General features: G+C 38.2%; 1 protein-coding gene and 1 long non-coding RNA gene across 3 annotated transcripts; both read left to right on the top strand.

The window, feature by feature from the left end:
- The first annotated feature begins 6,225 nt into the window (after positions 1-6,225).
- LOC103711570 (protein neprosin) lies at positions 6,226-11,415 on the top strand. Of its 2 annotated transcripts, XM_008797771.6 has the most exons (7): positions 6,401-7,673; positions 7,760-7,846; positions 7,946-8,158; positions 9,048-9,212; positions 9,902-9,955; positions 10,178-10,324; positions 10,818-11,415. In XM_008797771.6, exons 1-7 carry the CDS (start codon positions 7,473-7,475, stop codon positions 11,193-11,195), a joined length of 1,245 nt encoding a protein of 414 aa, XP_008795993.4. In that variant the 5' UTR covers positions 6,401-7,472; the 3' UTR covers positions 11,196-11,415. The 2 variants fall into 2 exon arrangements, with proteins under 2 accessions (XP_089783503.1, XP_008795993.4); XM_089927377.1 differs by having other exon boundaries at positions 6,226-7,673; positions 7,760-8,158.
- On the top strand, positions 9,219-9,890 carry LOC148699955 (uncharacterized). The gene is made up of 2 exons (XR_015973800.1): positions 9,219-9,533; positions 9,631-9,890. It is a non-coding gene; the product is annotated as an uncharacterized LOC148699955 (long non-coding RNA).
- Positions 11,416-13,346: the final 1,931 nt, after the last annotated feature.

Below are 13,346 nucleotides of genomic sequence, written 5' to 3'. Positions count from 1 at the left end.
TCATAGCAAGTGTGGATTGGTCAGAGTAGAAGTGGGAGCTTTTTGCTTCCTGCAGCATCAAATACACTTTTATCCATTATTTCCTCTCATTTTAAACAAAAATCTCACCCTTGTCTTCAAGCCTCTCATCTTTTTCCCCTCTTATTGTCTCAGGGAAAAGATACAGAAAACCTCATGAGTGGCTTTTTATATGGGAGTGCGACTTACAACAAGAAGGAGCTTTAAGGATATTATGATTAGTTGTAGCAAGTAATATCTAGCTCTAAACATTTTTATGCAATATTTAGCATTGCACCGGATGGCGCTTGAAATGTATTTTTTAGCATATTGAATGATATGAACATTAAGACTTTCCACGTTATAATATCTACATACTTTAGTATAGATGCAAACATATGACGACTAATTTCATGTCTATGATGATTGAGGCCTCAAGTTCCTTAGGAATTGAATTGGAAGAAATCACACCCCAATCTGACTAATATATTTGGACTAGCACGGGATCTCAATCTGAAGGAGATAAATTTCTGTCAACTTGCCTGATGCACACTGGCAAAAGTATGGAAAGCATGTTTTTATGAGTTTTTTGTGATATAGTCCAGAGTACTACAACCAGGAGAGTAATTGGAGGAACAAAATAAAAGGACATGCAGTGGGTCGGAACGCATTTGTTTGTGGTCAATGAATGTTCCCCGACAAGTAAAAAGCATCGGTCGCCCACAAGGAAGAAAGAGAGCTTACTAATCTGGAATTTTATAGTTCCTGGCTGGTGAAGAGAATGAACCTGGCTAGTGAAAAGAATGAACCTGGAGTATCATGGCAGATGATAGTAAAATGCATGATTAAGACAATATAGGTGTGAGAGCTTGTTTTATTTGGGCATGGGCCGGGTCCGGCCAGGACCGGCCACTTAGCATGCGCCCAGCACGTGAGATGGAGGAGGAAGACTCCGAATGAGAGTCATCTTCCTCCCCAGGTCCATCAAAGAAAGGGGATCCTAAGGCTTGCCGGACTCCGTTGAAGATCCTAGGATGTGATCTATAAGAGGCCCTCCCCTCTTCCCTCTTGGCATCTCTCTCTAACCCCGATCAATCGCCAACGAAGTCGGTTGAAATTCTTTTGGTTTCCGTCGAGCATTCTCGACAAGTCATCGTTGATTTGCTGCCAAAAAGGAGGTAATCCATCCCAACCCCTTTTCCATATCCATCTCCGAGTCCCTCGGCCGTCATCGACGGCCTGATTGTCACCGGCAGTCACCAGATTCATTTGATCACGGCTTTCTTACTTTGGTTTTTTTCCTCTATTTTCAACTTCTTCCACTTTCAACCATTGTGGTCGTTGGTGTCGCTATGATCTTTGCCAAAAGGTCGGATCCCGGGCAGCACCACTATCGTCAATGCCACCACTGGTCACGACCATCATCGGGCCCCATGAGGCTCTTTTTCCTTCCCTTGTTTTTTCCAAAAAGAAGAAGAAGAAAATAATATTTTTGACTCACTGCACTTGAGTGTGTGACCGATAAAGATAAGAATTTCTGTACACGATCACCTATATGGATAATATATACTTTGTACATATGTTGATAATTTTGGGTTTTGCATTATTTGCCGCATGATTACTGATTGATTTTTGATATGAATATAAAAATCACCTATACAATTAGTAGATCGAATCGTGACTTTTGGTTTGCCACCGTGAGACGAAGCATAGATATTATAGTTTGCTACCTGGGCTGAAACGTGGGATTGTGTTTTGCCAGTCATGGAGCGTGACCATGGATGGTCCAAATTGGAAAGATAATTATTAATAAAAGATCTAGATAGTAATGAAGATAAGGCATATGAAACCATTGTTGAACAAAAGTTTTAGATTAGTATATTTTCTTGAATGAGATGTATATTTGATGATGTATATTTATGTGTGCACAATTATATGAATTTATTTAAGCTCAGCTGAATAATCGGTAAGAGACTACATAATTCCCAACATTCAGATTGATAATATATACTCTTCATTGTCCAACATTCGAGGCTCCAATGGAAGTAAATTCCGTTCACTGTATGGCTTTCAAGCAATTCCCCATCTATAAAATTTATCCTTCTTTTCTGGCCACCATGCTTTAATTCCATTAACTCTAGGGCTTTCAAGCAATTCCCCATATTTGATGTGGCTGGTTAGTTGTAGTTATCTCTTGGCTCAGCGTTACAAGTTAGAACTCAACTTCATCTGCCTGTCCACTAATTTTTCATTCAGGTTCCACTCTAATATCATTGAATTTTAGGCATCTACTCTCCCAATTAGTGGTACTCTATGACTCCAATTCAGAAATCACTGTTTTCTTATCTCGCTCGTCACTGTAGTGTGGCATCTGAATTTAAAATAAACAATGGGGGCTAACCCTGGATACAAGGAGGCTTTTTGACTGCGACTGGTGAAGGGATGTCAGGGCTTAAAGCTGACCCTTGGTAGTAGCAACAAAACTGGAAGATCAGAGTCATGGTGAAAGGTCGATTGGCCGAGACTTAAGTATGAACAATTTATCCTTGATAAAAGTATGCAATTCCAATTTCTACAGGAGAGGGTAAATCTCCGCACAATAATAAAATTGTTCCATTATAATTTAAGTATCACAGATTCAAATTACGAGAACAAATTTTCCACACATGAGCCATTCCCAGATCCTGGATCCTAGTGCACCGAGCCATCCTTTTCCTGATTCATTATATTATGCGATTGAATGTGATGTTACAAAGATAAGAGTGATGTTAGGAGACATTATTATTTTTCAACAAACTTGATTAAAAAGCTGGAGACATGAGAATCTGAATCACCTGCATAAAGGAGGTGAAGAAAAGAGGGATGGCTGGACCGATGTTAGTGGATGGTTGGACCGATCTTAGTGAAAGCTGACTCACCTTTCAGTTCTCTGCTGCCTAAGGGTGCTTTTCTGTCCTTTTCCTCTTTAAATATCCCTCTACATTTGGTGAAATCAGGCTTTTGGTTCTGTTAAAAAACTTGATCTCAACCAAGCAGGCATGGGTTCGAATCCTTTTAGGCATCCACATCAGAAGCCTCGTTGTTATTAAATGTTCTCAACATGGCTAGATTATATTGTTCTCAACGTCCGCATAAGAAAATTCCAACAACCAATGAGAAAAGCTGCAGATCAGTTGATTGCTGTTATTTGTTGAAAAATATGAAAGAAGTGAAATACTCGATTTTTTTAAAAAAAATCAAGTTCTATTTATTGTATTTTACAGAAATCTTATCAACCTTCTTCCGTTAGAAGCATTTGTGATTAGAGAAGCTGCTTGATTCTTATCTCAAACTTTGAAATAACCTTACTACATTGGCGACGCGCGTTGAGAGACGTTGATCTATCTCTTTAGAAAAAGGCTGACTCACATTAGGATATAGAGCTTACATAGTTGCACATTGAAAATATTGAGATTATTCAAATCACTTATGAGATTGTTCAACTTGTTGAAAAGTTTAACAGGTCTATTTACAGACCACTATCTTTTGTAAAAAAATTTATTGCTCTTTTATGTTTTTCTTTCTTGCAAATTATTTATAATTAGCTTATATAAACTCCCCTTTTTCTAATAAAGGCTGGATGACTTTGCCTCCCTCTTTATAATATATATATATATATATATATATATATATATATATATATATATATATTGTTCTTTGTAACCCTTTGATAAAATATTTCCTCACATCTATCTTTTTTTTCTTTTTCTTTTTTTTTTGGAGTAAAAGGAGACTACGGGCGTGACTCACGTTAGTCACTGATTTCCTCACGTCTACATGGGTGTCAAAACTTGGCAACTATACATCAAAAGAGTAAAATGTTAAATTAGTTTTAAGACTGGGGACAAGTTTATAAAGCTCATGATCCTTAATGTCTCGTGCTTGAACCTCAAAGTTCAGAATTCTTTTTCCTGTAATATCTCATAGGATATAAGATAAATTCATAATGACACAGGAATAGAGGAGGTACGTATACTGCTATCATCTATATTCTGAAAGCCAAGGATTACTTGTCTTGTTATGTTAGTCCTCAAAAACTTCTCAACTACATATAGCTGAACAGGTATGGCTACTCCAGCTACTGGATTAAATGACGGACTGGGAGGTTAATTAGTAGCATTGAGGAATCTAATTGGCTCCTTTACATTTTGGTTGGGTCCTAGTCATAAGTCATGGTCTGTATTCATCACCAGCTCCACCCCACCTGTATTCACCTGATCAGAGTACGGACCAGCAGCACTCAAGAATATATATATTTCACTCCACATAAAAGGATGCCATTGAAAAAAAATTCATATATGCATTGGATATATAATGAAAATACATGAGTCGGTTTAGCTTTCCATGTGAAACTGTAATAAAAATTATCCTTCTTTCATGGACTAATAAAGGCATATGCGGATACTTATACGACAAATAAAGGAATAAATTTCTCTTGCTGTATATAATCTCCAAACTCTGAAGTGTTTTTATCTCGATCAAATTATATTCAGTTAAATATTATGTGACAAATTAAATTGCAAGCAGTGTATGACTTGAATTGATTCATACGATTCAAAACATAAATTGAAAGGTTATTATAACAATGCTATGGATACAAAAACAGTATAACACTATTAGAATTAGCCATGTCAAGCCTACTCCATGCCTTCTTGAAGCACACGTAAACGAGAACGGTGCGCACGGTGTGCATGTCGAAATGCGGTCGCCCGTGCCAACTAGAAGACTTAATTGCTTGCTAATTTGGATTTCATCCCGGCTAGTTTCAGTTCGAAACATGCACGCATGTGCTTGCAAACTGGCTCGCAGATATATCCTACGAGTGGAGAATCCTTGCAGCACCTACATCTTCGCATGGGTACTGCACACACGTACGCATGCCCTGGATGCATGTGGATCCATAGGATTTCCATAGTTTTATTTTCAACTCCACCCAATCACTTTGCCTCGTAAGCATCGCCCACTTAATTATCTTTAGAGATTGTCCCCTTCGTAAAGAAAACAATTGAAGTTGTCCTACCAATTTCTTAACAAAGAATTTCTCTTGTATATTATACATTTTATGCCCATGCTTCATCAAGTTAATCTGTTTCTAATTAATTAATGTAGTGAGACTAATCATATCAAGTACCTCGCAAGGGAGAATGGATCATGGTGCAAAGGCTATTGGTTAGATTCTAAAATATACTAACAAAGAAGCCTCGTAGGCCTTGCATGTTATTGTAAGATGGGGAATATAATAACATGAAAGAAATAGATAGTCTATGTGCTTCTATACTGTATTTTTTTTTTCTCGACGGTTGATTTGGAATCTATTCTCCTGCCAAACTCTTGAAAGCGTTGCTTCCACTGAGATATCTTAACCTTTTTCCCCTGACGAAAAAGTGGACTGGCTCTCTAGGTGCTCTTTTTCTTTTTCCCTTTTTTATTTTTGTTTTTGCTTTTTGAATATTTCAGAGGGGTGAGTGGGCTTTGATAAAGGAGAGGAGACAGCGAGTGCTATAGAAGTGGCGAGCATAATGGCCAGAGTCCTATAAAAAAGAGCTTGACCACGTTGGCGCACCCAAAACATAGACACAATGCATTTTATTTATATTATTAGATAAGCTTGTCATTATTAGCGTAGCTTATATGTATAATCTACATTTCACCCGATTCTGCACCGTTTATTGCACGTATCAAGGAAAACAGTGAGGGACAAAAACGAAAAGAAAAGGCCGGCATGGTCTATTCAGCATATACTCACAGACATAAAGGAAATCGAAAAGTTTTTTGCTTTTATGTATAAGCGAGCACAACCGCGAAAAAGTTCAATTGTTATCATAAAAAATAAATGAACGAGCATATGAACATATAAAAAAGTTTGCAAGTTTTTCATTATTTTTTCGTGACTCGGATTCTTAATATAACTGCTGAACTTAAAATAAGAATTGGTAAACTTTGTTACCTAACCCTTTTTCGGAGATTGAATCTGAAAATTTTTGTCTTCTAAAAGTAGAGCTCTTCATGTTCAAAAGAGGATGGTATAACAGAAAAGTGTTGGCTTGAAAATTTTTGTAAAATTATTTGAAACTTTCAGGCAATGAATACTTCTGCTTATATATCTGGATGATCTTTACTGCTTCTCCTTACAAGGATGAACATTTTCTAGTTTGATCATCAGACACTTAGTTTGGGGATCTTTACAATAATCAAGACAGAGAAAGATTAGGTTTGGGCTACGGTAATGGTCATTTTCTAAAGTAAACAACTAAACAGCGCTTCCACCTTCAAAGAGGACAATGGGATCTTTAGAATTTAGAAACGCAGGGTAAGAATCTCCTTGTTTTCTCCTATATATGGATAAGATGGAGAGCATCACATTAATACTTCATGAGCTACAGACAAAGGAAGTGTACCCTGACCATAAAATTCCACCCACTCCAAAGAAGAGCTACAAACAAAAAAACTGACAGTAAAAAATATCTCCAATTCACGTATCTACAACAACATACCCGCATAATCAAGACAGAGAGAGATTAGGTGATTGGGATACCTAAATCAGACCTACAAATTCTGAAACTAGAACATGCAATGACAGTTATTTATATCCAACGGATTATAGAGTCACAGTCAATTTCCTTCCTAGATTAAAAAGTGAACCAGATTTGGTTTGTTAATAAGAGCCACGCACCACCTTAACTGACAAAGAACATCTTGGGAACGGAGAAAGGAAGACCAAGTAAAGAAGTAGGGGGGACCCAGAATCGAGTCCAAGTTCCCTCTTGTGATCAAAGAAAAGGCAACGAGAGGAGCCATAAGGGCATTCACACGTACAAAATTCTGCAAGAAAGAAAGAAAGAAATAAATGAACAGAGGAGAGGCTGAAGTTTGCTTGCTCTGTAAGCTTTGATGGATGGGTAGAGTCCCTCGCATACCAATAAGAACTATTATCTAGGGTGAAGAGAGGAAAAAAAAAAAAACTGGCTTCTATTTGAAACACGCCCGCCCCGCTTCATTACTGCTTCCTCTCGGTGACCACATGGAGGGAACTCTAAAAAACCCCACATCCAATTAGTTCTTTCATATTTTATTAGCTCATGCTCGAGATTTCTGGCTGTCAGAGCCCACCATGATGGAGCTGAGCCCGGAGAGAGAGAGCGAGAGATAAAATATAAAGAGAGGGAGAGATGGGTTTATAGTTATTCTGAGGTTTCTAAGCATTGGAAGTGGTGGGAGGAGAGGTGGTGGTGGATTAAGTTCCATGCATGGTCATTCTGTTTAGTGGGGTGGGGGAGGTCGCTTGGAAGTGGGAGTTGTGTTCCTCTGGACAAAACCGAGGGAAGTTTTTTATAGCCGGATGGCCAAATGATCGCACAAGAAGAAGACAAGCACACCTATGTCCGCAGAAACAGACAGCTCTAGAAGAAGGATCACAGCTCTAGAATTCCACAGGGATGGCTTCAAGCCGCTGCAAGCCTGGCCGAATCATTGCCACCTTTGTTGTGCTGCTCCTCCTCCTGGCAGCCACCAGTCCCGTGCTCTCGGCGTCGGCGCTGGCAAATAGCACGCTTCGGCCCGGCGAAGAACTGCTGAAATATAGGAGGATTAGAGCCCATCTAAAGAGGCTCAACAAACCTTCGCTCAAGACGATCGAGGCATGCATTCTCTTCTTTTTTCTTCTTTGTTCGCTCTTCTCTTCTCCCAGGGGAGGTTCGTGACTTGAGTTTCTGCCAATAAGCAGAGTCCTGATGGCGATCTCATAGACTGCGTTCCATCTCACCTTCAACCAGCCTTTGATCATCCAAAATTGAAGGGACAGAAGCCATTGGTAATTGAGATTTTCTCTAATGACTCCTTGCAAGCTTGGATTTTCTCTTACATAGTTTGTTTTTGTTTTTTCTTTTTCCTTCTTCTTTTTTACTTGAAGGATCCACCTGAGAGACCCAGAGGCTACATTCGGACAGCTACAGTGGATGGCACCTTCCAGGCATGGACGGTTTCGGGTGAATCGTGCCCGGAAGGAACCGTGCCGATAAGGAGAACAACAGAAGAAGATGTACTCAGAGCCAGCTCCATTCGGAGATTTGGGAGGAAGCCGGCGAGGAGAATGCGGCGCGATTCCACGAGCACCGGTCATGAGGTGACAGCCCAACTGAATCAAAACTTTTTTTTTGATTTTTAATCATTCAAAACTTAAAAAAGAAGAAAATTGAAAGGGGAGACAAATCTTAGATCATCGTATTAAGGCTGATCGAAATTACACATCACTTCGCTAGAATCAGCCAGACCAGTCACTATATATATATATATATATGAACTCTGATTTTTTATTCTTATTTTACTTTGCGCAGAGAGGGACCAAATAGCTCTTCTTCTATAACTATCTTTCCTTTGATAAATGCAGCCTCTTCTTCTATAATTTTTGGATTTTTGTTTGGGAACGGAAGGTCTGGTACTTGAAGGGCAACAAAAGAGCTTCAGTTCTTTTAGTCGAAAGGAGGCAAAAATAAAAAATAAAAAATGAGAGCTTTGTTTTGTAGTCAAAACATGGATTTCATAACAAAGACCAGGTTGGAGTAAGAGTTAAAAACAGAGTCTGTCTTCTCTTCCAGCTCTATATCGTACGCTATGATGGGGCAATCTCCTGATGCTGCGGGAAGATAAGGGGTTAGAGTTCATGGGTGAATCCCATAAACTACACACAAAACCATGCTCGTTTAAAATAGGACAAGGCATTCATGTGCATCCACACACAAGCTTCAGAAATGGAATCACAATGAGACCCTTGACTAAACTTGTTAATTATTTGCAGAGTTGTCTTGCATGTAGCTTCTAGTTGACCTAGCTTGAAGGAAATTCCCAAGCACAAGGCCAACTGATAATTTCTTTATGACAGATTAGTTAGAATCTAGATGCTTAGATATAAGACCTTTTTTTATCAAAAAGATATAAGACCTTGGCAGACTTCTAGCAAGCCAGTCATATCTCTAATGCTTGACTAATGCTTTATATATGCATCATGGTTGCAGCATGCAGTTGGCTATGTGCTGGGAGATCAGTATTTTGGTGCAAAAGCTAGTTTAAATGTGTGGGCACCAAGAGTAATCAGTCCATCCGAGTTCAGCTTGTCGCAGATCTGGGTCATATCGGGATCCTTCGGCAATGATCTCAACACCATTGAAGCTGGATGGCAGGTGGATAGAAAAAAAACCTTTTTTTTTGGATTGCATAGTACCTGTATGGGTTTTACAAAATCATTCTTTTTTATATATATTTGTGGGGTTATACACCAGCCCATATATTTCCAGGTCCCAATGCACGTCATTCCTGCATTATCCTGCTGCTAAAGCCTTTTCTTTAGTAGCTGGTGCAGCGAACAAAATATCTTTTGATTGTTTTAGCAATCCCCTGTTACCTTTATTTGTTTTCTGCCCACCCACAGATACTGTCATTGCTATGTTTGCTGAGGAACAGATTATTTTTTGGATACAATCGCCTGAATTAGGATGATCTTTGTAAGCCGAATCAGGTTAAAGTTTCAAGATTCTTCTAAAATTTTTTACGGATTTTTTTTTTGAGCCAATATTTTTTAAGGGATTGTTGGAATGTCAGGAAAGAAGCTATGGTGGAAGACCACGGGACCAGGGGATGGATGAAAAAAGTTCTCTCTTCATTTTTTTTATTATTTCAATCATAGACAGGGATGGATAAAAGTTTTTAAATTTTTTTAATTGATAATCATATTTTATTTTTAAAAATAAACAAAATTTTCTAACAATGCTGAATTTTAGTGCACTTCGTATATTATATTTTCTTTTTTTCAGTTGATTCGATTAATTTCAATGAAATAACGCATGCCTTTGTTTTTTTTTGCTATTTTCAGATTAGCCCACAGCTCTATGGGGATAATAATCCCAGGTTCTTCACATATTGGACAGTAAGTACATGATCTAGCCATCAGTTATATTATAAAATTCCATACCATATTTTTTTTCTTTAAATAAAATGGCGACAAATCATCTCACGTTCCATTGATAAATTAAATTTAAAAAAAAAATCATCATACTAGCATATTGCATTTTTCTTTATACCATCCGACCTAAGAAACCAAACATCAAATATGGCTATCTAATGCTATATATATTCTGTTTTAATGTAGAGCGACGCATACCGAGAGACTGGATGCTACAATCTGTTGTGCTCCGGCTTTGTTCAAACAAATAATAAGATTGCTATCGGGGCAGCTATCTCACCCATATCAATTTCCAATGGCGGCCAATTCGACATTAGCCTACTGGTGTGGAAGGTAATCTTACAGTAAATCTATTATCATGTTGAGCAAAATACGAAGTAGGGACCAGACCGTACTGCTAATTTATGGGGCCCGCCACCTGGTGGTGGTACTGATCCCCTGCATCCATCCGGTGGGCGAATAGTTACGTGCGGGACCATTCCACCTTCCACCTTCGCCTGCCGTCCGGAGAGACCACCATGGGCTAAGGCTCGCCTTCTTCCTTTTCGTTTTTTTCAACCCCTTTTCCACGTAATGCACTCCTTCACCTCCCAGCCGTCCGTCACCTTTGGGATTTTGTCCCTAGTTGTTGAATGGCTTCTTCTTGTTGCTGCTTCAGCACAAGGCTGAATTGCTGCAGGTCTTTTATCTTTTTATTGTAAATAGCTTTCCTATGGATCTCCTGTGTTTGTTGTTTTCAACGATCTGTTGAAATCACTACTTGTTCTAAAAGCTTAAACTGATAAGATAAGATAGATTTATTTATATGTTTTATATTTTCTTACAGGATCCCAAGCACGGACATTGGTGGCTGGAGTTTGGGCCGGGGCTGCTGGTCGGCTATTGGCCATCGTCTCTGTTCAGCCACTTGGCAGGGCACGCGAACATGGTCCAATTTGGTGGAGAGATTGTTAATACTCAGCCATCGGGGTTCCACACATCAACTCAAATGGGCAGCGGCCATTTTGCTGGGGAGGGTTTTGGTAGAGCTGCCTACTTCCGAAATTTGCAGCTTGTTGACTGGGACAATAGCTTGATCCCCTTGCCCAACTTGCGAGTCCTGGCCGACCATCCAAGTTGCTACGACATACGAGGAGGAGTCAACACCGTTTGGGGGAATTATTTTTACTATGGAGGTCCGGGAAGAAACATGAGATGTCCTTAAAACATATATATGGGGCACTTGCATTCTTTTTCCAAAATATTTTTTGAGGATGGCGTCCGTCGAGATTGTTTTGGGGGATCATTCTTGGCTTTTTGGGTACAAAGGAGTCTCTTCCTTCTTGTTCATCATATTATACGACTTTTGGAGGGCAATGTAAATTCGGGAAAAAAAATATAGTGAAAATATATACTATGCCGGCTATGTATCCTCTTTTCTTTCATTATTTTTTATTATGTTATTATACACTACTTGAGTCAAGTCAAATCTGGGTCTACCATATGCTACTATCTCGAAGAAAATTGTTTCTCAAAACTTCAAAAATACCTTTTGAGAGAGAAATTTGAATTCCATAAAAATTGCTGCATGAAATTAGCATGATTACATACTGATAATTACTTTTGATATCCCGAGTAATATATTCATATTTTTAGAATAAATTTATACTGCAAGATTTATTATGCGGGCTATTTTTAATGCACAGTATTTCAATAATGCTTCAAAAAAGACTATGAGCATACCGATTATATCTCATGTTATAGTTGTCATCCTAGACAATGGACCCTCCTATGGCTTAGCTGATAACCTAAGTAGACAGAAGATCTTAGACAATGGCTTTGGTGACGATGACTTAGCTAGAAAGAGACAGGGACACCAAACAAAAGTCGAGAAATTCAAATGTCTTGGTCGACAATTGATATTTTCATATTTTGGTGGACATCTAATGGATGTGATGCTCAAATTCTCAATCGATGATTGACATTCAAATGTGTCCGTCGATGATTGCTACACAAATGTTATGATTACTATTTCTACGAAGATCATTTTTATACCGAGAGATCATGTACTTCGTCTTAGTCTCCCATCAAAGAGATCAAAGTTTGAATATCCCAACATTTTGCAACAACTCGAATCCAAAGCCAGAAGACAATAGAGGAAACACTAGTCGAGACCATTCAATATGTATGAGAGAGAAATTTGAATTCCATAAAAATTGCTGTATAAAATTAGCATGATTACATATTGATAATTACTTTTGATATCCCGAGTAATATATGCATATTTTTAGGATAAATTTATACTGCAAGATTTATTATGCATGCTATTTTTAGTGCACAGTATCTCGGTAATGCTTCAAAAAAGACTACAAGCATACCGATTATACCTCATGTTATAATTGTCATCCTAGACAATGGACCGTCCTATAGCTTAGGTGATAGCCTCAAGCAGCCAGAACATCTTAGACAATGGCTTAGGTGACGATGGCTTAGCCAGAAAATCCTAGACAATGGACCCTCCTATGGCTTAGGTGACAATGGACCCTCCTATGGCTTAGGTAACAATGAACCCTCTGATTATATCACTCTCTTTTTTTTTTGAGTCAAAATGGAGCAGAAGCTGCCCCCCATATTGTACTTAATAAAAGGTAAATTTACAAATGGGAAAAAAGTGCAGGAGAATTACAAGGGTAAGAGATGAGAAAGAAATAAGTGTTGCAAAGTTTATGATAGAGAAGCAAAATCCCTCCATTGTTGTAGGTGATTATCCTCTATTTTCACGGTGGCTCCGGAGCAAAAGCAAAATAAATAAAAGAACAAGTTTATCAAAATATTTAGATATTTATATATGCGAAAGCAAGCATAGAAGGAGATAGGGACAACAAACAGAAGTTGAGAAATTCAAATGTCTTGGTCGACAATTGATATTTTGATATCTTGGTGGACTTCTAATGGATGTGATGCTCAAATTCTCAACCAATGATTGACATTCAAATGTGCCAGTCGATGATTGCCACACAAATGTTATGATTACTATTTCTAAAAAGATCATTTTTATACCGAGAGATCATGTACCTCATTATGGTCTTCCATCAAAGAGATCAAAGTTTGAAAATCCCAGCATTTTGCAACAACTTGAATCCAAATCCATGAGACAATAGAGGAAACACCAGTCGAGACCATTCAATATGTATAAGAGAAAAATTTGAATTCCATAACAATTGCTATATAAAATTAGCATGATTACATATTGATAATTACTTTTGATATCTCGAGTAATATACACATATTTTTAGGATAAATTTATACTGCAAGATTTATTATGCATGTTATTTTTAGTGCACAGTATTTCGGTAATGCTTCAAAAAAGACTACA

The sequence above is a fragment of the Phoenix dactylifera genome, chromosome 15 (assembly GCF_051530095.1).
Source record: "Phoenix dactylifera cultivar Ajwa chromosome 15, Ajwa_hap1_PhDact_Kaust_v1.1, whole genome shotgun sequence".
NCBI lineage: Eukaryota > Viridiplantae > Streptophyta > Magnoliopsida > Arecales > Arecaceae > Phoenix > Phoenix dactylifera.
This window is presented reverse-complemented; position numbering and strand designations above follow the sequence as displayed.